A 23,277-nucleotide genomic window follows, 5' to 3' on the forward strand; every position below is an offset into this window, starting at 1 on the left:
TTAAACAGTGGTCTGTCAAGGTCAGGTTCAAAAAAGTAAATATAGTCAGGTTCAGTGGCCCACATCTGTAATCCCAAAGGCTCAGAAGGCTGAGGCAGAAGGATGGTAAGTTCAAAGCAATTTAGGGAGGCCCTAAGCAACTTAGTGAGACCCTGTTTCTAAATAAAATATAAAAAAGGGCTGGAGATATGACTGTGGTTAAGCATCCCTGGTTTCAATCCCTGGAGATATATATATTTTATATATATATATATATATATATATATATATATATATATATATATATATATATATATATTTGCATTCATGTGGTTGAAAATCAAAAGGCATAAAAGAGGAGCATCACATATGAATTTGAATTGTGGCCTTGGAGCTGTAAAAGTGGCCAGTTACATGTCACTTTCCCACTAGGCCTCCTACTCATATTAGTTTCTCATATATTAATAGGGGAATCTTGAAATCTGAAGGTCAGGAGGAGGATATGGGGGTAGGAAGAAAGAAAATAATAGGAGACAGGGATGGAGACAAGAGTGAAAAGATGGATGAAAGAGGAAAAAAAGGCTGTATAAAGGCAGTTTTTTTCCCAGCCTTCTCTTGCAATGTCCTATGTGTGCATATGAATATTTGTATATGTACAGAAGAGGAAGAATGGTCAAAGCGAAAGTAGGGAAAAGAGATTCATCTGGGGAAGGGAATTTTAAACCAGAGTAGTATTGCTTTCTCTTCTCATATCACTTATATCTCCTTACAACTAAGTATATTTTGTATTTTGAGATTTAGGTCTTGGGAGAAAATTCAAAGCTCATAGGCATAAATACTGGCAGAAGAAAGGGGAGTAGTAATGCAGGTATTTGCTACCTTATGCCGGAGACAAGATAACCTTTCTCTAACACAAATTGGCCTGATGAAATCCAGAATTAAACTTTTGTACTCAGACTGGCCTCAGACTGACCTTGAATTTGAGATCCTGCTGCCTCCTTAGTTGCTGGGATTACAGGCTTGGGTCACCTCTGGCTCTGTTAACTGATTTTGAACCCTGATAAAGAGGCTTGTCTTATAACTGTGTGGCAGCACTTTCACTGACTCCAACTCTTCAGCAGGTGGCAGCATTCCCCTTGTTCTTGGTGTTTTCGTCTTTGAAAGACGGGGGTCTTTACAGTACTACAGTTCTTTTCTGATTTTCAGTCCCCACACAACACATAACCGCTATCTCCTTTATATCCTTGTTTGGAAGGTACTTTTCCAATGATCTCAAGAACTGAGGATGTAGAAGCAAACTTAAAACACAAGACAATTTATGTTTTTGTGTTTGACTTTTTTCTTTTCTTTTTTTGCAGTACCAGGGATTAAACCCAGGGGTGCTCTACCACTGACCTATACCCTCAGCTTTTTAAATTTTTATTTTGAGACAAGGTCTAAGTTGCCCAGCTTGGCTTTGAACTTGCAATCCTTCTGCCTCAGCTTCCTGAGTCACTGAAATTACAGGCTTGTGCCACCAGGCCTGGTGATGTTTGACTTTTAAGATCCTAATCCTCATGGGCTAATTTTAGGACACTTAAGGACAGGGAGTATCAGTAATGATATTGTTCACTTATCTCCACCTTTCCCTATTCCAAACCTTATTTATCATCTCTATTTAGACAGATTCCTTGTTTCCTTTGTTCACTCCTGTGCAAGGCTTGAAAATGTCATTAAAAGTCATTGCTAGTCTGCTTTCTCTCTAATTAACTTGTTCAGGTTTCTATAAAAGCTAGGTTTTCTTCCTTCTTTATTCATGAATAGGGTATCAGGAAAATTTCCAGGCTCCAGTCAAGGATCTCTCACTGAGTTTTATGTAATCTAGGCATGTAACCCCTTAGGTCTCAGTATATTCATTTGTAAATCAGGACTGGTAAATTAGGGGGTCTTTGCCATTTCTTCTAGCTCTTATAAGAATGGTCTTGGATCATAAGAATACTCAGATGCAGTGGTACACTTCAGTAATCCCAGCAACTCTGAAGATTGAGACAGGAGGATTGCAAATTTAAGGCCAGCCTGGGAAATTTAGCAAGACCTGGCCTCAAGCAGACACAAACAAACCTTTAAACCTAAATGATGGAAAGTCCTTAGTAAGCTCACTTATTTAAAAATGGAATTAGGTCTGAGCTTCCTCCCTGATTATTTGATATTCTTTTGATAATAGACACTTATTTTATGCCTTAATGTGTGTGTGTGTATGTGTGTGTGTGTGTGCGTGCGTGTGTGTGTGTGTGTGTGTGTGCGCGCGCGCGCTTGAGGTAATGTCTTGCTAAATTCCCCAGGTTGGGCTTGAACTTGCAATCCTCCTATCTCAGGCTCCAGAGTTACTGGGATTATAGGAGTGCGCCACTGCCTCCAAAATTGTGAGGATTCCTAAATGATAGGATTGTAGCAGAACTGACCTAAGAGAAGGACTATGAAAAATTGTGTTTCTGGGAGTTATTTATAGGGAGAGGGCTATGAGCATTGTGGTAGATTACCACCAACGTCCATCTCTCCATCCCTTTACATATATATCTTGCTCTCATCAAAAGGTGGCACATGCCTGAAATCCCAGCAGCACAGGAGGCTGAGACAGGAGGATCACTAGTTCAAAGCCAGCCACAGCAAAAGTGAGGAGCTAAGCAATTCAGTGAGACCCTATCTCTAAATAAAATATAAAATTGGGCTAGGGATGTGGCTCAGTAGTCCAGTGCCCCTGAGTTCAATCCTTAGTACCCACCCCCCCCCCCAAAAAAAAAAAGGTGGAGACTATTTCTCTCCTTCTTTGAATTTTTACCCTATTATTGCTTTGGTTAGTAGAATGAAGCAAAACTGATGCTATTAATAGTTCTGGTCTTAGGCCTGCCAATTTTAGTTTTGCTCTCTTGAAAGATAATCATCATGTGAAGAAATCTGACTTCTCTGCTAAAGAGGGGTATACTCCCTGGAGAAAAAGTTACTATGGAGAGAATGAGAGGTTAAGCTAGCCTCTTGCTATTCCAGCTACTCTAGTGGAGGCAATAGATATGTAATTGAAGCCATCTTGGATCTTCTAGCCCCAGTGAAGCCAACCCAACCAACACCACATGAAGCAGAGACAAACTGTCAACACTTATTCACAGAACACTGGTATTGCCATTTTATGCTACTGCATTTTGGGGTAGTATGCTGTATGCAGTATTGATAACAGAAATTGGTATCTGAAAGTTGGGTTATAATATAATAAAAACCTTAGGGTATGGACTTTGGACTAAGGCATTGGGTGGATATTGGAAAGATGAGAAATTCTTTAATAACAAATTAATTAGGTTTTAAAAATTTTTATTTTGAAACAATTTTAGACTTGCAGAAATGTTGCAAAAATGGTACGGGTTTATATATACTCTTTATCCAGTATCCCAAATATTAATAACTTATATAACCATAGAAAAGGTCAGGAAAAAAGAAAGAAAATGGTCGAAACCAGAAAATGAACATAAGGTACAGACCTTAGAAATTCACTAGATTTTCTAGTGATGTCCTTTTTCTGTCCCAGAATCCAATCCAGGATCCTACATTTGCACTTGGTTGATATGTTTCCTTAGTCTGGGGAGGAAAGTCTTTTTCTTTTTGGTACCAGGGATTGAACTCAGGGGTACTTGACCACTGAGCTACAACCCCACCCCTATTTTGTATTTTATTTATAGACTGGGTCTCACTGAGTTGCATAGCTGGCTTTGAACTCGTGATTCTCCTGTCTCAGCCTCCCCAGCTGCTAGGATTACAGGCATGTGCCCCTGCACCCAGTGGGAAAAGACTCTTAATGGAGGACATAAAAGTAGAGAGGAAATTGCTATTGGAGGTTGGAGAAAAGGTGTTATGGATGGTAAAATGTTCAGTTGCACTTGTGTGTAGTAAAACACATGATAAAAAAAGTACCTAATGAACCTGCAGTTCTGGCAAAGGAGATGTTCAGGCTCACTGTTCAAAGTGTCAGTTGGATTGTTTTAGTTATGTGAATGGTGCGTGAGCAATATATAACAGTATCACTAGAGAGAGATGTGTTTAAAAAGGAAATATTCAGTCTTTCAAGTTGGATGTAGATACAAGGCCTAGAAGGCTCTCTTTAGCCAGCAAGAGTCTCAAAGTAGGAAGTGACTATCAGGGGCCACCTATACAAGGTGACCACAAGGTAAAGATCCAGTCAATGCTGTGATAGATACTCCTTTTCAGCTAGACAAAAGGGTTTCTAAGAATCTGAAGGACTATGTCTTACAGTAATACCCTAAGTAGAGATGTTTGCTTTTGAAAAAATTATAGATGTTGCTTTCTGGGCAAGGAGGGAACCCCAGTAAGAATAATACAAAACTTACAAAATTTGAAAGAGAATCTATGGATAAAAGTGCCACCAGTGTTGACTAAAGAGACAGTTAAAAGTGAGCAAAAGCTTTTGGTCTCCTACTTTCTATGGGTAGGAAGCAGGAAAGGCAGTTTCTTATAGAAAAAAATAAAATTGACCCAAAGGTCCTAGCCTGAACCCCAGAGAGTGAAGCCAAGAACTAATGAGAAGCTCCAAGCCATTTCAGCTCGTCCCCCTGAGGTGCCGGACATGTGGGTAGAGTTTTCTTGAACATTCCAGACTCTGCAAAACTCATAGCTGGTGGACCACATGTCTATCTTTAACTGATATCACTGGAGAGCTGAAGAACTACTGGATTCTGCCCCAACCTCATCCCTATCCCAATTGTGATGGTTGTCATTAAGTTTTAAAGTGGTTTATTATGAAGCAATAAATCATTGAAGCAGTTATCAAATATCAGGCTATTCTCTATTGCTTTAACTTCACTCTGTGGGCTATAAAGAGGTTGTAATGCTATCAGCCAAAGAATCAAATTCTCAAGGCAGACTACATTCCAAAAAGGTGGACCCTATATGCCATAGTCATTATTCTATTATGTGCATAGTGTTGACACATAATATATTCCTGAATATTTGTTGATTGAATCATTAAATAAATGAATTCCTTACTATCAAGAGGACAAAAAAGATACTTTAAACAGATTTTGTATTATGTATTTTCTCCTTCAAAAAAGTAGTCTTTGTTGTCAGAAAAACTGATGCCTCAGAGGACAGTAGGATGTTCTGAAATGAAAGATTAGTAAGAGTGAGACAATAGTCAACTTTAATTCTTTCTCAATGTTCCTTCTATACCTACCTAGTCAAATGTGAACTACTCTATGAAACACCTGGTAGATGTCCCAATATCTACCCATATTGGAATTATCTCTTTCTATTATTGGAAGTACTAAAAGGCAGTTTACTTGAACCTTGGAAGAATGAGGCAGTTAAATTCAAACCAATAGTATATATTTTTTTCTTTTATAGTTCATAGGACTAGAAGTAGGGTTAGTATTGAGACTAAAGTGCAGTACCAATAGTTAGCTTGGAGACTGAAACAAAGTGTTTTGTCATGTTAGGTCTTTTCCTAAGAGAAATTGATTCAAAGGTCTAATTCCCAGGGACTAATTCCCTGGTTACAGGCATGATTTCTGAATGCCATTTGGACATAGTGAATGGCTATGTGGGTTTCCCCAAGAGCACCAAGGCCAACCCCTATTTCTCTGAGAATGATGATCTCATATAGTGCACCTCCTTGAGGGTGTGAAAGGTGACAGAGTATCATCTGAATGGCTTGATTTAGGACGTGGAAAGCTTATAGACAATAATTGGAAATTTTCTTTTAGAAAATAGTTACTTGTATGACCCATAGCAGTGCTTTCTGGAGAATGTCTTAGGAAAACCATCTTTATTTAAAAGAACAATAAAATTTATTACTAGGATAAATGAAAAAGGAAAAAGGCTTCTGAACCTTGGAAGAATGAGGCAGTTTAAATTCAAACCAATAGTTATATTTTTTTCTATTCTTTTATTTAGAAAATACTGGTTAAACATAAAACATACAGAAGATTGTTTAAACATTAAAGCCATTCATTTAGGTCTCTTCTTGAAAGGTCAGTGTGTAGGAGATGAGAAAGATTCTATAGCCACAGAGTTCATATAAAGCATTTTAGCATCAGAACCTCCAAAGAGCACATCAACTATATCACCCACATCAAGTTCCTGGTCAGTTCACTTATCAGAGAAACTAAGAAAGGAATTTTCTTTGGACAAACTTTGGCTGTAGTAACAATACAGTTTTAGAATCAGCTGTTAGAAACCATAATTAAAGCTGGTTTATCATGATCACTAATTATTCTATGTAGTTAGTCTCCCTGAAGCTTTATATAATTCTCCCTTTGTTACAAGCATGTTTCTCCCTAGGGCGTTCTGCAACCCAACAGGTAAGGAAATTAAGTGCTTGGAAACCAGTGTATTGTAATTTATGTAGAGCTAAGCAGATACATTGATTTGAATTTAAAAAAATATTAAAACACTTTTTCTGTGCATTAGATGGTGCTAGCCCATTAGAAGTTTCAGCTCTATCACATGGATAAGGACATCCCTGAGTAGAAGGAAAAAGTGAAGAAAAGTAAAAATTGGAAAAAGCTATATCAGTATTTTTTTCAGGAATATAGTTAACACCAGGAAGGGAGAAGGTGATGGGTTCTTTTTTTTTTTTTTTTTTTTTTTTGTGGTATGGGGGTTGGGGATTGAACCCAGGGCCTTGTGCATGCCAGGCAAGCATTCTACCAACTGAACTATCCCTGTTCCTAAGGAGGAGTTTTTAATGCAACAACTCCCAACAACAATCTGATGTTGCTGTGCCTGGCTGATTATCTGCCAACATTGGTGATCCTTTCATTCACCACTAGAGAGAAGTAGAGAGACCTGATGTTCAGAGAAGCAGCAAAAGACTCATTTCCCATTTGCTTCTGTCAGATGGAAGTGCTTGTGGGTTGGTCTCATATTCCTGCACTTCAATCTTGGTAATGCACAGAGTAACTGTGCCAAGGAAATCAAAAGGATCCTCTCACTTCAAGCCCAAGACCCAAAAAGGATAGGAATGAACCCTGTTTCATTTTCTTCCAAGGAAGCAGTTCAGAGCTTCTCACATGCTTTGAGACTAATCCTTACACTAGGTAGGCTCGAGGGGAGAGGCAGAGTAGGGCAGTGCTAATAACAGGGACTCTGGGGACAGATCAGAAACCTGAGAAACAAATACGGGACATTTTATCCTCTCCAGTCTACTTCCCTTGATCTAACTTCATTTCCAGTTTCCCCACCAAGCAGTAGTAAACACTAAATTGAGCACAGCTCAGGTTTTTACCATGCAATCTAGTAGAACACCTAGACATTAGGGACACCTTATTCTTGGATATTTGTAAAATCAAGAAATCTCTCTCACTCAAGGCTGTGTGGGCAGGATTTGCATCCTTGGAAACCAAAGAGAGGACTCTTTCCTGCTGTTTCCAGGTTGTTCTCTTATTTCCTTTCCCACTTATGGTCCCTGCTTCTTGCAAGGGACCAGGACCATGCAGAAAATTGGCCTCCAATAAATATCAACACTGAAGCTTCAGAAGATTGGTAATTCCTGCAGAGCCTTCTTAAAAGAATGTCATACATAAATGTAAGGTTTAAGTAGCCTCACAGATCTTTAAGAACACTGTAAACATCCCTGGCTTAATTAGTAGTCACAGAGTTAGGTAATGGCCTGTGGCTTTCTGAGCGAGGCCTCTTGAGGTTTCCAGTCTTCAGGGGCTTCAACTGTGATGTACACATATACAGTCGTTTTCTTATACATTTCATAAATCCTTTAGACCTTTCCAGGCATCTACTCATAGTTATTGCAATTACATTTTTAATTGATTCCTGTTTTCCCAGTTTTCTAAAATGACCCAATGCCTCAACCTAGGTCTCAAGTCAGATACTTTTGGACTCCAATTGTAACCTTAAATTGTACTTCCCTAGGGAAAGAAAAGAAAAAAAGAAAAAAAATTCTTAGGTTGGTGTTGATGCCCATTCTCTCCAGGCAGAAGGTGGACTATTTGCTTTGTAGCTGGTTATTGGAGGTATGGGCTCCAGTTCTCATTATTTCTGATTAGCTTTCTCAAGAGGATAGGTCAACCAATCCCGGCTGTAAGCAAATTTAACAGGTTTGTTCTGGGCTGACGACCATTGCCTAGGGTCTGCAACCTGGTAAGTCATATGGCTGAGTCTACAGTAGGGGAAGCGCACTCACCAGTTCAGAGGTAGTGACTGGAAGTTGTAGCATCGGCAAATCCAACCAGAGGGCTGAAGTAAAAGATACCCTTTTACTCCACGAACTCAGAAATCCGAGGGTTCACCCTAATTAATAAGAGATGCGTCAGACCTTTGGGGCCTAGCACTTCTCCCCTGGTTGGGATCGTGCAGGCGATAGAGGGTAAGGAGTCTCAGGTTTCAGCCTCTGGGCTTGCTCTGTGGGTAGCAGGTGAGGAGTAGGAATGGGAACTCTCCCCAGTGGTGTTTGGACGAGAGTGCTTGTGTAACCGGCTCTTCAGACGCTTCTGCGGGAAGCTGGTCTGTGCCCCCTTTTCCGGTACAACCCTGGGGGAATTCGCGGTTTGATGCTCATGCGGGGCGGGAGCACCTAAAGCAAAGGAAGCATAGCACTTGCCTCTGGAGCTACTAGAGGGGAGTGGGAATTTGGAAAGTTCCCCAACTAGGAACACACGTGATCCCCTCCTGAAAGTAGTTCCGACTGTCGCTCGTGTATCCTTCCACCCCCTTTTGCACCCTCCTAGGCCTTCTCGCTCCGCCTACTCGCAGGGCTGTAGCTTCCTACCGTTCTGTACTTTACACTTGGACCCCGTAACCCGGTCCTTGAGCGTGCACGGTCCGGCTGCGGGAGCGCCGAACCTAGCCCCAGGCGATCCGGCTTACCAGATTTTCTCCGCGGCCGAAAAGGGGCGGGGCGAGGTGGCCTGTAAGGACTGAGCTTGAGTTCAACGCGGTGACCTGACCTGGAGGGGAGAGATGCTTGTCTCCGGGAGGCGATGGAGGGGAGTGGGGTGCATCCCACTCACCGAGATTCACCTTCAGTTCACTTAGACAGTTGTCTTTTGGATTCTGGAAATTTTGGGGAGATGTGTTTGTGTCCTTATTAGCACGCACAATGAGCGCGCTCGGTTGGTAGCTCTCGTTTTAGGGCTAATGAATCGAGTTGCCTGGGAAGAGAAAGGTGGGGCAATGAATGGGAGCCGGATGAGGTGATAGATTGCTGGAGACACAATAGGGGGTTGTTCTTTGTGCTAAGACTGACACCTTGAGGACACGGAGCGGGGAGTGAAGGGATATAAAGGCTGATACGGTTAAATTACTGCCAATGACTGATCAGACTATAGTGCAAACCGAGTGAGAATCCAGGCCTTGTCAGAGAAACGTAGGGGACGGGTGTCCTTGCTGCATTTTCTTATACACTGCCCAGAGCGGTCACCTGGTCATTGTCACCTGTGAGTACAGGTAACCTCAACCCGAGAGTCGGTGACACTTCTCAAAGAAATCAGCTCCTCCTTCACCATCTCTCCCCCGCCGCTACCCTCACTCCGCCACAGCCTACCCTGCCTGGGCTAGGTTTCTGGGCAGAGGTGGAGGTTCAGCTCGTTCCCACCTTCCCGCCGCGCTGCTGCAGAGACGGCCGTGGCAAGTGCAGTTCTTAGCGGGCGTCTCGGAACAAGCCTGAGCGAGCCCCCGGCAGTCACACTGGGCATGCTCAGTAGCGCCTGCAGGTTGGGGGCTCCGCGCTCGCCCCGGGAGCTATAGCTCCCGCTCCCTCCTCCAGCCCCAGCGCCGCCTCGGCTTCCCCTCGTTCGCCTCCCCCTCCCCTCGGGTTCCCGAGGCGCACGGGCTCCCGGCGGCTGGCGGAGGGGGCGGGCAGGCCGGCGGACGGTGATGTGGCGGGACTCTTTGTGCACTGCGGCAGGATACGCGTTCGGACGCTGGGACGCGGCTGCGCTCAGTTCTCTCCTCTCGGAAGCTGCAGCCATGATGGAAGTTTGAGAGTTGAGCCGCTGTGAGGCTAGGCCCGGCTCAGGCGAGGGAGATGAGAGACGGCGGCGGCCGCGGCTCAGAGCCCCTCTCAGCGCCTGTGAGCAGCCGCGGGGGCAGTGCCCTCCGGGAGCCGGCCGGCCTGCGGCGGCGGCAGCGGCGGCGTTCCTCGCCTCCTCTTGGTCTTTTCTAACCGTGCAGCCTCTTCCTCGGCTTCTCCTGAAAGGGAAGGTGGAAGCCGTGGGCTCGGGCGGGAGCCGGCTGAGGCTCGGCGGCGGCACCTCCCGCTCCTGGAGCGGGGGGGAGAAGCGGCAGCGGCTGCGGCCGCAGCTCCGGGGAGGGGGTCGGAGTCGCCTGTCACCATTTCCAGGGCTGGGAACACCGGAGAGTTGGTCTCTCCCCTTCTACTGCCTCCAACACGGCGGCGGCGGCGGCGGCACATCCAGGGACCCGGGCCGGTTTTAAACCTTCCCTCCGCCGCCGCCGCACCCCCCCTGGCCCGGGCTCCGGAGGCCGCTGGAGGAGGCAGCCGTTCCGAGGATTATTCGTCTTCTCCCCATTCCGCTGCCGCCGCTGCCAGGCCCCTGGCTGCTGAGGAGAGGCAGGCCCAGTCTCTGCAACCATCCAGCAGCCGCCGCAGCAGCCATTACCCGGCTGCGGTCCAGAGCCAAGCGGCAGCAGAGCGAGGGGCATCAGCGACCGCCAAGTCCAGAGCCATTTCCATCCTGCAGAAGAAGCCCCGCCACCAGCAGCTTCTGCCATCTCTCTCCTCCTTTTTCTTCAGCCACAGGCTCCCAGACATGACAGCCATCATCAAAGAGATCGTTAGCAGAAACAAAAGGAGATATCAAGAGGATGGGTTCGACTTAGACTTGACCTGTATCCATTTCTGAGGCTGCTACTCGTTGCTTTTCTGTCACTGTTTTATAACGTGGGAGTAGACGGATGCGAAAAATTTCCGTAGTTTGGGTGACTGTAACGTTTACCATGATCATATTTCTGTATCATATATTTTGTGTGAATGCATTTAACCTAGGGTGTGTTCGACTAGATGGAACTCTTGCCTGGTTGCAAGTGTCAAGGCAAATTGGTTTCTCAGTCTATGTGGTCTTTCGAAGGGCTATTGTCCGTTAATACAGAATACTGTACGCTGTTAGTGGATTAGTGAGCTCGGTAATCCGGTCTCCTAAATGAAAAAAAAGTACACGCTTTGAGGTTGAGCATATTTCGATTAAATCTTGGCTTAGGCCCTAGATCAAGGGTATAGATTAGATTAAAATGAAAATTAGTGTTGCACGTACGCATATTGCATCAGAATCTTGCAGTGATTGTTTTTAGTTTCCTGGGTTGCATTGATAGATTCTTTTAAAATGTGAAGTGTGGACTGATTTGCATAACTTTAGAAGCAGAATCATTTTCCACATATATGGTGAGCATCTGAGGACAAAGTAGGTTTGTGTGTTTAAACTAAGTTAACAACTTTGAACTGTATTTAGAAGTTTTGTAGTTTGAAATCAATAGAGCCATAATATGACTTATGGGGGAACTCGTATTAGACCTTTGTTAAATTGGGCTTTTTCTTTTCTAATGAAGTGATGATGGGATGATGTAGGCTGGGCCATGAAATGTACATTTCTGTAGTATTTTATGTTCAGTGGTCTTGGCATACCTAATAGAATGGAGATTGAGCAGTTTTTGATCCCGGATGATAATGTATATGTTCAAGGGTATTGAATGTTGCAAATGGTGATCGTAGAGGTTAAACTTCAGCTCCTACTTGAAGTATTGTAAACTAAAATTGCTACTTTTTTGGAGGGTGCTTTTTAGATTTCAGGTGCTCTGACACCTTTTGGGTATATCTTAGTTTTATTCGGATTTGATCGAATGTCCTGTATAAATTACCAGCTTATATTCAGAAATGCTGGCAAGAGTCTTACTCCAGCTTCAGGTTGTAGGTTTGTTAGTTTTTTTGCATGCAGTGGATTAAATTTACTGAGTCAGCTTGTTGAATAAGACACAAACCCAATAATTTAAAGGTGTATAGTTTTGTCTAAAAGTTAAGCCTTTGTACTTCAAAAGTTAGTGGTCATGGAAAAGCATTAATCTTTGCAGTTTCAGGTATAGCTAATTGGTTTGATTAGGAATGGGGATAGAGCCCTCCTTTTTGCAGAACGGAATTGAGAGCTATTGGTAGGGCAGTATATAAGATGTGTGAAAACAGAATTGTTATTGGTCCAAAGTGACTGAATCTAAGATTTCTCAAGGCCTCTGTTAAGATCTAAAATTTAGTGCTGTAAATTGTAGCAGTGGACAATATTTAGTTAAAATTATGTAATTGCATAAGGATATATATATTTTTTAATTGCTGGGAATAGAACCTGGGGCAAATACTCAACCACTAAGCTATGTATGCACATTAAAAAGTATGACTTTTATTCAGAATAAAAATTATTTCTTAGCAGATATTAGTAAGCATTTTGTTCAAAAGTAGAATGGCACAAAGGTGTTTATATGTCCTGCTAATAATTGAGGGGAATATTATTTTTTTTTTAAATGTTTAATTTTGGAAGAGGTTTTATTCTTTTGGATTATAATAGCTGCATATAAGGGTGCACAGATAATTTTGCCCAAGTTTTTGTTTTGAAATGAAGTGTACTGAACAAAATTTAAGTTTAAGAGAGTATTTGGAAAATTTGGAGTCTGTATTAATTGAAAAACTGCTAAGGCTGAACTTGACCACCTTGCCCAAAAGGTTATTGGGGAAAAATTCTGATTTGTGACTTACTTTAAAAGCAGTTTATTACTGGTTTGAATTAACAGTCATCTGGATATATAGGATCAAATTAAATTTCTATTTAACTTTTAAAAAGCTCTCATGCAGAGAAATTATTAAAATGCTGTCTGGTAGACAGATTTAGCTTTCACAGTATAATTATGCTGTTTTTGCTTTTTCTACTTGATTTAAAATTGTCAGGGTTATAAGATCTTAAAATTTTGCCAATTTTTTATGTGAATAGTGAGGTGATGGGCAATTTCTCTTTGATTTCACAGTTCGTGGGCCTCTGCACATGAAAATTTATGTGAATTAAAGAACTTTCTCTAAAACTACTTTTGGTTATGATATGTGTACAAAGCAATATCAAGTATTGCTTCAAATGAATAATAACTCTTAATTTCTATAATTGTGATTTTATTGAGCCAATGTTGATATGAGAAAAAGCCAGAAAGGAAATGTTAATGAAGTTCTTGCTCTTTTGTTAGTTGCACTCCCAATAATTTTGATATACCAAAGCAATTTGATTTCCTTGGTTTCACTTTTAATGTTTTGTGCTGGGAGCTGGAATTAAAATGGTCATTGAAGACTGGCAGGTTGTAGTGTCTATTTCAGCAGTTAGCCTGGTAAAAGTTAAGTTCCTTTATAAAAGTAATGAATGGAGTAATTGTATTTGCTAAAGAAAGGTTAATAATTGATTTCTCAGAGGAAAGTTTAAAATGGTAATTCAGTTTTAAGATATTTTTTCAAATTATTCTAAGAATTTTTTAGTAGGGTTTTATTCTTAACATTTAGTCTGGAAAGTAGTGACCAATGGGAGATGAAAAGATTTAGTGTCTTTAGAATTTAGAATGCATGGAAACTTTAGGTGTCTCTTGGATTTTTGTCCTTTGATAGATTTGCATATTTTCAAATGCTCATGTTCATGGGAAGTATTTTTAAATTAAAGGGAGTATAGTAATTATTAAAGTTAGCTATTTTTTTAAGGTAAGTCATTATTGAAATTTTTTAAAAAATATCGTTTTCATTATCTTTATGTAGCTACTAAACTGTATTTCCTGAAAAACACAACTGGATGACCTAATTGCTATATAATTTACAAGCTTCATTTTGTAAAGCTTATTCAAGAAGAAAGTGCATCTGAAAGGAGTAATTTACAACTTAAATAACTCGATATAAGGAAAAAGGAATTTTATTGTCAGTTGCACAAGAATATAGTCATTTATGTAGATTTTTGTTACTTATAATATGTTACTTACTAAATGAATAAAGGTAAATATGTTGAGATATATAGCCACTTATTTGTAGACTTTTTTTTAGAAAAAGTAGAAAGATGCATAGTATTATCTTAAAATTTTAATAAATGAGAAAGGCAGCTAGGATTATTTTTGTGCAGAATAGTTTATCTGCTTTCTCATAACTTAATATAAAGTGTATACACTTCTTACTGTTATGAAGTGGCTCACTTTTTGGAAGTGAAGTCTTTAATTCTTATTTTCAAATGTTTCATTTTGGAATTTGCCCCCTCTTGCTATTTTTTCTTTTGGTAATAGCTTGATACCTTTAAAGAATTTTAAAGCTACTTCTAAAGTAATCACTGCAGTGATTTTTAATTGAAGAATTATTTATTATAGGAAATCAATTCACAAAGTTTCAACATTAATTCAGTTTTGAGTAAACATTTAGTTTTTAAATTTTTATCTCAGTATCCAAGGCAAAAGTGTAGGATATGCTTTTATATTGATAATGTGTGTGAATTCAGTTTGTAAAGAGAAATTTAGAAGTGTGTGTATGCATATGACAGTTTTTTATATGCTTGAAATGTTAGGCCGCTGCCATACTGTAAGGATTTAGCTTTCAGAAGGTACGTTATTAATGTTGTTTAAGAAATGTATTTGGTACTGCTTCCTTTTCTATAGAGACCATTGGCTTCAAAAAACAGTTTGAACTTATATGTGTAGAACTCATTACTCTTCACCTTGTTTCCTTTTTTTCCTCCTTAGACAAACTGGATTTTCAGAGTCAGCATTGGAGAGGAGAGTTCATTGGTGGCCTGAATTCATTAAGAAAAGGTTTTAGGGTTGGTTCTAAAGACAGTGAATTAGGATAAGTTTATCAGTTTTTGAGATTATGATCAGAAATGATTTTCGTACTCACTGCCGTATGTCTGTAATTCCAGAGACTCAGGAGGCAGAGGCAGGAGGATCAAAAGTTCACAGCCAGCCTCAGCAATTTAGTGAGGCCCTAAGCAACTCAGTGAGACCTTGTCTCAAAATAAAAAGGGTGGGGGATGTGGCTCAGTTGTTAAGCGCCCCTGGCTTCACTTCCTGGAACTCCCCCCCCCCCAAAAAAAAAAAAGATTTTGCAAATATTTAGTTCTGTTTTACAGTTGCTTTCTGTCTGACAGCTTTGATATTACCTGATAGCTTCTTAAATTTCTAAGGATTTGTGGAGCAAACTTTTACCCTTAATTCTTTTTCATAGGCCATATTACTTCCACATATATTTCTTGCTAGATGTGGTTGGAAGTGTTTTGGTCGGTGAATAATGATTGTCTTTTTAAGGATTGAGGATATATGCATTCATTACTGCAAATATATTTGTCATGAAAGGTGAAATCAGTATATTGAATTTGACTCTTCACCTTGCCTTTAATTTCAGATATTTTTCATTAGTTGAAGAAGAGGTATTAGTAATTTCATTCTTTTAAAGTAATTTGCAGTGGAATAATCTTGAGTAGACGTAATTGAAGGATGAATTTATTTTGGCTGGAGTGTCTTTTTAGTTCAGAATAATTAAGGCAGACTCTGTATTTGCCAGGGTTGACATTAGGGCATGGATGGAGTTATCAAGATATTAGGTATACACCTGTTGATAGTGGTTAAACTATGGAGAGATGATATTGTGGCTAACCTTTTAGCAAAAGAATGTTCTTTAAGGCTGGGGATGTGGCTCAAGCGATAGCGGGCTCGCCTGGCATGCGTGCAGTCCGGGTTCGATCCTCAGCACCACATACAAACAAAGATGTTGTGTCCGCCAAAAACTAAAAAATAAATATTAAAAAATTCTCTCTCTCTCTTTAAAAAAAAAAGAATGTTCTTGTATATAGCATAGAAAAGAAGACTGAATTATTTTTTAAACAATTATGCATATGGTTATCATCAGTAGTCATCACTTCGAATATGAACAGTGAATCAAATGTATTGATGTTTGAATTTTTTGAAAAAAAATATATAAAGATAGGAAACTCTGTTCTTAATATTTCTAAAAAATGAGTTTTCTTTAAAGAAGAAATTACCTTGGAGAATATTATTTTTATAATTTTCAAACAAGTTAAATCTATTCAAATTACATTAAAATGGTGACTATTTTATCTACTCTTTAAGTGTTTATATTGCTTCATTTTAGATTTTAGGCTGGTGTGGACTCTGGAGCTAGACTGCCTGTGTTGTAATTCTGGCTCATTATTTAGTAGCTGGATAACTTTGAGTAAGTTATTTAACTTATTTCAGTCTATTTTATCTGTAAAATGGTGATGGTACCAACCATATAATGTATATCTTGAGTAAATGAGGTAATGTAAGTAATTCATTGAACATATATTATACCTGCCCTGCCTGATTGTAAATACTTAAATAGTAGCTGATATATATTTATATTTCACTACTTGGGAGGTTGAGGCAGGAGAATTACAAGTTCTAGGTTAGCCTGGGTAAAAAATAAAAGGAGGGCTGGGGATGTAGCTCAGTGGTTAAACATCTCTGAGTTTGATCCCCAGTACCAAAAATAGGGGAATTTGGGCTGGGGATGTAGCTTAGTGGGAAAGCTCTAGTCTGTCATGTGCAAGGCCCTGGGATCTAACACCAGCACCAGAAAAACAGAACAACAAAATAGGTAAATTCCTGGGCTGGGGTTGTATCTCAGTGGCGGAGTTCTTGCCTTATAAGTATGAGGCACTGGGTTTGATCCTCAGTACCACATAATTAATAAATAAATAAATAAAGAAAGAAAGATATTGTGTCCATCTGTGACAATTTTTTTTTTAAAAAAATAAGTAAATTCTTTTAAGAGCTGACAGTGTAGTATGTCTGTGATTTTGCTCTTTTACCACAGGGTAAAACTCTGCTCACTCATGCTGTTGACTAAAGAAAAGTTAGTCATGCTAATCAAAAAGCATTTGTTTTAAAATACTAAGTTAAGATGAAAACTGGGCTGGGGTTGTGGCTCAGTGGCAGAGCGCTTGCCTGGTACATGTGAGGCACTGGGTTTAAGCCTCAGCAGTACATAAAAATAAATAAATAAATAAAATAAAGATATTATGTCCATGTACAACTAAAAAATATTTAAAAAACCATGAAAACTTACTTTATAGCATAATGAAGTAGAATTTTAAAAATAATTAGTTACAAAGTTAAATTTTTAGTATTAAAGACAGGTTGGCTTTATTCATGTCTTTACTCACAAAAAGTAATCTCATGCCTCAAATGAAATAAAACTTTGAATGTATAATACAAGAGAGAGTAAACTGTCAGTAAATATATATTTCTTAGATTTCTATTTATTTATCTATTTATTTCTGGGAATTGAACCCAGGGGTGCTTAACCACTGAGTCACATCCCCAGCCCTTTTTATTTTTTATTTGAGACAGGATCTCATTAAGTTGTTTAGGACCTTGCTAAATTGGCGAGGCTGGTTTTGCACTGGTGATCCTCCTGCCCTAGCTTTCTGAGCTGCTGGAATTAAAGGTGTGTGCTACCATGCTTGGCTTTACATTTCCTTTTAAATTCAGCTTTATAAGGGAATCATGCAACTCTGAATGCCAAGTTATATATATTACAATAAAATTTACACAGTAAATCTTCAATGTATTAAGATAATATAGGAATTTTAATTTAGTGTTGAGCCTCTGTATTATTGTGTCCTATTTTTACTTTTGGCCAAAATTTTCAGTATACTTTAGGCCTTAGAAATGGGAAGAAAGAGCCAAAAGTTTTTTTCCTTTGTTTACTCTTTTTATCAGGTATAAGGATGAATGGAATAAGTTTCAGATCTTCCCAGTAAAGCCATTGTGTGTGCATAGGGATAAGTAGTTTTTTCCGTTGCCTATACTGTTTCCGTCTCTCATAGCATTCTCAGTTGTGAAGCATTTCACAGCCAGGCATGGGGGTGCACACCTGTAATCACAGCAGTTTGGGAGGCTGAGGCAGGAGGAACCCCAGTTGGAGTCCAGCCTTAGCAACTTAGTGAGACCATATCTCAAAATAAAGAATACAAAAAGGACTGGGGATGAAGCTCAGTGCTAAAGCACCCCCAGGTTCAGTCCTGAGAACGGAAAAAAAAAAAGAAGTACTTCGATTCCAGTGAGTTTTTTGCTTGTTAATTTTGTATTGCAGAATGAATGACACTAGTTATTCACTATCTGACTCTGATTTTTTAAAAACATATTTTGTTAAGAGTTTTGTAATACAGCTGTATTTTTGATATAAGTCTAGGTTGTGGAATTGAATTGTGCATTCTGACATTCGAGCAAAGCTGAGTTGTGTAAATCAATGTCTTTTCTCGAGTATACCTATTTTTTGCATTATATAACTTCCTAGAACTTACTGTTTAGCATCATAAAAGCTGTTCAGAATAATTTTGACTTTTATTTCTTTTGATTTTTATAGGTTTTTCAAGCTGAAGTGATTTATTAGTGATTGCAGAGATTACATTCTGCTAATTTTATTGTTAATATTTTTCAATCTTTTGAAGAGCATGTAATTATTTAAGGTATTAGGAAATGCCCTGTGGTTTGAGTTTGGTATCTTTAAATGAAATGTAGTCTTGAAATTATTCATAAATATAGTATACTCTCATAAAGTAAAGAACAATTTTTGCTTTTAATAAATGCAGTATTTTCCCCTCATTTAAAGTTCTCTCACTATCTTGAACTAGTGAGACTTTCTACTGCTGCTGTATCCCCAGTCTTTTTATTTTGAGACAGGGTTTTGCTAGGTTGCCAAGATGACCTTGATTTTGTGATTTTTCCAGCCTCAGCCTCCCTGCAGCTGGGATTATAGGCCTGCACCACCTCACACAGGAGATAATTCTTTTTAAGGGTTTTGGTTGTTTCTGTTTTTAGACCAACATTTGGGGATGTTATCATTTGTTTTTACAGTGCTGGGGATTGAACTCAGGGCCTTATACATGATAGGCATTTCCATCCCTTGGGGATGTTTTTCAGCTTGATTTTTAGTTGTTTCATTTTTTTAATGTGTAATTATGAAATTAGTCTTAATCTGTCAGATAAAGTGGAATTGAGCTTCTCTCCTCCCCCAACAACGTGAAAACTGTTTTAGTAGATTTAATTTGGCCATGTTATACATTTTTTTTTTTGACATTTTGATCAAATCAATTATGAAAGATTGTGGACTTGAGTTAAAAGATTTTTCTTTTCATTAATGTCATAGAATTAGCTAGCATATACTGTTACAGTGTCTTATTTAATACTTTTTGATTAGCAAAGCCCTTTCTTTTTTTTTTTTTTCCCCCCTGGTACTGGGGGTTGAACTCAGGGGCATTGGACGACTGAGCCACATCCCCAGCCTGATTTTGTATTTTATTTAGAGACAGGGTCTCACTGAGGTGCTCAGCCCCTCAGCATTGGTGAGGCTGCTGGCTTTACACTTGAAATCCTTCTGTCTCAGCCTCCTGGGCTGCTGGGATTACAGGCAGATACCACCCTCCCTGGCTCAAAGCCCTTTTTAAATCATTAGCTCATTTGATTTTGTGAAGAAAAACAGAAGCAACTTAAGAGACAGACAAAAGTAGGCATTATTTTACTCATTTACATTTAAGAATTATAGCTTCAATGGAATCAGTAACTTGTTAAGGGATAGTGGAATATTGAGTCCAGAGAAGGATGCAGGGTGTTTTGGGCACCTGTTACAGTATATTTACCATTATATCAGTGGTTTTCAAACTTTAGTGTCTGTCAGAATAACCTAGATGGTGTGCCAAACCACGGGTTTCTTGCTCCAACCCTAGATGTTCTGATTCAGTAGGTTTTGATTGAGTTCTGAAAATTTCTAAGTTCCCAAGTAATACTGGGTCTGGGTTTATGGTCTGGGAATCATACTTGTGAGAATGTTATGTTACATTATCTTTCACCAAGCAGACCCTTAATATGTTAACCCTTAATCTCTTCAATAGAATTTACACATGCATCATCTCATTTGATCTGTGTACCCTAAATAGCTTGAAATAGAAAATATCTAATTTTATAGATGAGGCAAAATGAAATGCTTTATGATGTAATGCCAGGACTATAGGTTTGGAGTCAGTTAGACCCAAATTCTACCTTAAATTTCTGGTTAGCCACTTTCAGTTGTGTATTAAAAGACAGGCTACTTAACCTTAGTGAACCCAATTTCCACAGTTTTTTTTCATTTTTAGGTATGTTAGAAATATAAGGTATTTTCAGAGTATTGGTGTCAACTAAGGATGATCCCTTCCTCCTCATCTGGGAGTTTTGGCAGTCACAGACATTTAGGTGGTCACAATTAGGGTGAGAGGTTGTTAATTAGTGGCTGCTAGTGGTTTGAGGCCTAGAATTCGTAGGACCCCTCCTTTTCATCTCCAGCACAGAATTATCTAGACCCAAATGTGGTATAAAGTGTCTGGAATATAGTAAATATGGTATTTTATTAAAGTACCTTTGTCTTTAAGTTGTATTTAAGAAGGTCAAATTTCTAATAAATGATGGAGCAAGGCCTGACATCTAGATTTTCTGATTCCTGGTAAGCCCTTATATACGTGTTTTTTTTTATGGTATCAGGGATTGAACTCAAGGATGGTTAACTACTGAGCTACATCCCTAGTCCTTCTTATTTTTTATTTCAAGACAGGATCTCGATGAGTTGCTGAAGGCCTCACTAAGTTGCTGAAGCTGGCTTTCAATTTGTAATCCTCTTGCCTTAGCTTTCTCAAGCCTCTGGGATTACAGGTTTGTGCCACTGCCCCTGGCTAGGCCCATATTCTTTATAACTACTTTGTCCACAAAAGGCATCCCTAAGTAACCAAAAAAGATTTATTTGAAGAGGGCTCATGTTTTCTTTGGCTGATGTGAAAGTTTTGAACCTCTGCTAGAAAAGGTTGGAGTTGTTTTTAGTTAACATTTGTAAGTGTGATGCACTGTATGTAGTACTCAGAAGATTGTTAATAGAACTGCAACAGGGTGGATATACTTATCAGAAGAAAGCAAGTAAAAATTCTAAAAAATATCCCAGTAGTTATTAAGAAAACTTTCTTTTAGTTTTATACTTTTTTATTCTAGCGCTACTTTTGTTATATTCAGATATAAATAAAGTTAAATTGTACTCATATATAATGGTAAATTTCTTGACAAGTTCTAAAAACTTGTCAACTCAGATCTCCCCAGATAAAGAAAAGAGAGCTGACTTGACTCTAAGGTTCTCTGATGCATATTTTGCATTCTTTCCTGGGCCCTAAATTTGCTGTCAGTCTGTTGAATTAAACTTGCATTGAAGTGAAGTTTTTAGAAGAAAGTAGGATGAGGTTTTAGATTAGTCCAGATATGGAAAGATGCCAATAGAGTAGCTTTAGTGGATTCTGAATTTTTTGATTGTGTTTTGTTTTTAGGGCACATACACATAATTATGAAAGGATTCTAGGAATAGATTGTTTGCTCTCATTATTTTTTGTTTGCTTGATTTAGTTTAGTTTGCCTTCTATTTTATATACATAGGTTAAAATATCAAGGCCTTATTTTTTTTTTTGCAGTTTAGCCTCTATTCTATTTTTTAAAATTTTTTATTATTTCTTACATACATGACAATAGTGGAGTGCATTACATTCATATTTTTTTGCATTACAATTCTTAATATACCTTTATACTACAATTTAATAATAACTTTTTAACAAGAAGTGTCTTATGTTACGGTCACTTTGTGCATTTCCTACATATAAGTCTAGATTTGTTCTTGCTTTCTCAAGGCCTTATTTTTAACATTTTTTTTAATGGGGGAATGTTTCGAGATATTCATATATTTTGAAACCAGAATGACTATTTATATGATAGCTTCAGATTTACTGTGAAAAATAATAACACTTGTTGCTTTAATTTAATTGAATAAGGTTTATTGTGTTTTTCACATATAAACTCCATTTGCTTCTATACTTAAGATTTCTTTTATAAAAATATGACTATCAGCCATTGTCTTATATTCCTAAAACTTCATGTTTTCATGTATTTTTAAAAATCTTATTCATAGTAAGTTTGAAAGAGTGTGATTTTAAAAAAAATTTATACAATTTCCATAGCACTTCATAATTGCTACAGTTTTTTTTTTTTTTTTTAAGAGAGAGTGGGAGAGAGAGAGAGAGAATTTTTTAATATTTATTTTTTAGTTCTTGGCGGACACAACATCTTTGTTTGTATGTGGTGCTGAGGATCGAACCCGGGCCGCACGCACACCAGGCGAGCGCGCTACCGCTTGAGCCACATCTCCAGCCCCCTGCTACAGTTATTTTAAATCATGAAACAGTCAAATATTTATTTACCTATTGTTGTGCTCTCAGCTTGTTTCCATTTTTGGCTTTTTTTTTGATATTTCTTTAGAGTAGATTTAAGAAAACACATACTAGAAAAGATTTTCATTTTTAAAAATCTCCATCTGTAAGTATTGGAGTCTTCAAACTTTTTTTCCTAACTTACTTCTAGGAAATCTATTTTTATATATTAAATACTTAATGCATGTTTTACTTAAGTGAATCAAAATAAAATTTAGCTACTTTTTGATCTAAAATGCATAAAAAAATACCTTGATCTGATTATAAGAATATTGTGTTGAAATTAAAGTGAAATAGAATTTGAATAAATTATCATGTTATTTTTTAAAAATTTGAATTAATATAACCCTATTGTTTCTATTTTGTTAATCAGAAGGGATATTGGTTTGCAGTGATGTTATTATTCCCTGAAGCATTGTTTCAGCAATATGGTTTATGTTTGCATAGTTACCTAAGTAATTGGTGTGATATTAATTGATCAAAGTTTATTAATTTATCACTAATACCACTTATGGTCAAAAATTAGTTTTGTCACATTTTGTCAGGATATTTAAATGGGAATAATCTATTTATTTATTTATTTTTAATTATAGGTAGACACAATATCTTTATTTTATATTTATGTGGTGCTGAGGATCGAACCCAGTGCCTCATGCATGCTAGGCAAGCACTCTTCCTCTGAGCCATATCTCAGTCCCTGGAAATAATCTTTTTTTTTTTACTTTCCTACACCAGTTTTATTTAAAACACAAATAAGAATTTCTCTTTCTATAATGGCAAATGGTTAAAATAATGCTGAACATGAATCATTGACTAATACAAGGGCTTTAAATATGAAACAAAACTATTTTTTAAAAAAGAAAAAGAATAAAGGTTATATATACAAAAAGGATCTGGATTCCAAATGGAAATAATCTTAACCTTATTTTAATTTTTTTCAATGAAATTTATCATTGATATAGTTAAAACTAAAATAAAAATTGAGGTA

At 38.2% G+C, this 23,277-nt stretch overlaps 3 protein-coding genes across 3 annotated transcripts in view; 2 read left to right on the forward strand and 1 right to left on the reverse strand.

Annotated features, from left to right (window-relative positions):
* Atad1 (ATPase family AAA domain containing 1) overlaps nucleotides 1–8,491 on the reverse strand; it is a 76,851-nt gene extending 68,360 nt beyond the window's left edge. The window contains exon 1 of the mRNA XM_076834277.2: nucleotides 8,159–8,491. The gene's annotated coding sequence lies outside the window, so the exon portion shown is untranslated. The remainder of the gene's footprint in view (nucleotides 1–8,158) is intronic.
* Nucleotides 8,492–9,626: 1,135 nt separating this feature from the next.
* On the forward strand, nucleotides 9,627–10,145 carry Mldhr (mitochondrial lactate dehydrogenase regulator). The gene is given in 2 exon segments (XM_076835157.1): nucleotides 9,627–9,894; nucleotides 9,896–10,145. Coding segments are annotated over 2 exon segments (96 nt in total). The 5' UTR covers nucleotides 9,627–9,849; the 3' UTR covers nucleotides 9,947–10,145.
* Pten (phosphatase and tensin homolog) overlaps nucleotides 10,050–23,277 on the forward strand; it is a gene marked incomplete at its 5' end in the record, with an annotated part of 86,106 nt that continues 72,878 nt past the window's right edge. The window contains one exon of the mRNA XM_076835206.1: nucleotides 10,050–10,824. Coding sequence (XP_076691321.1) covers nucleotides 10,050–10,824 — 775 coding nt within the window. The remainder of the gene's footprint in view (nucleotides 10,825–23,277) is intronic.

Source organism: Callospermophilus lateralis, chromosome 15, assembly GCF_048772815.1.
Source record: "Callospermophilus lateralis isolate mCalLat2 chromosome 15, mCalLat2.hap1, whole genome shotgun sequence".
NCBI lineage: Eukaryota > Metazoa > Chordata > Mammalia > Rodentia > Sciuridae > Callospermophilus > Callospermophilus lateralis.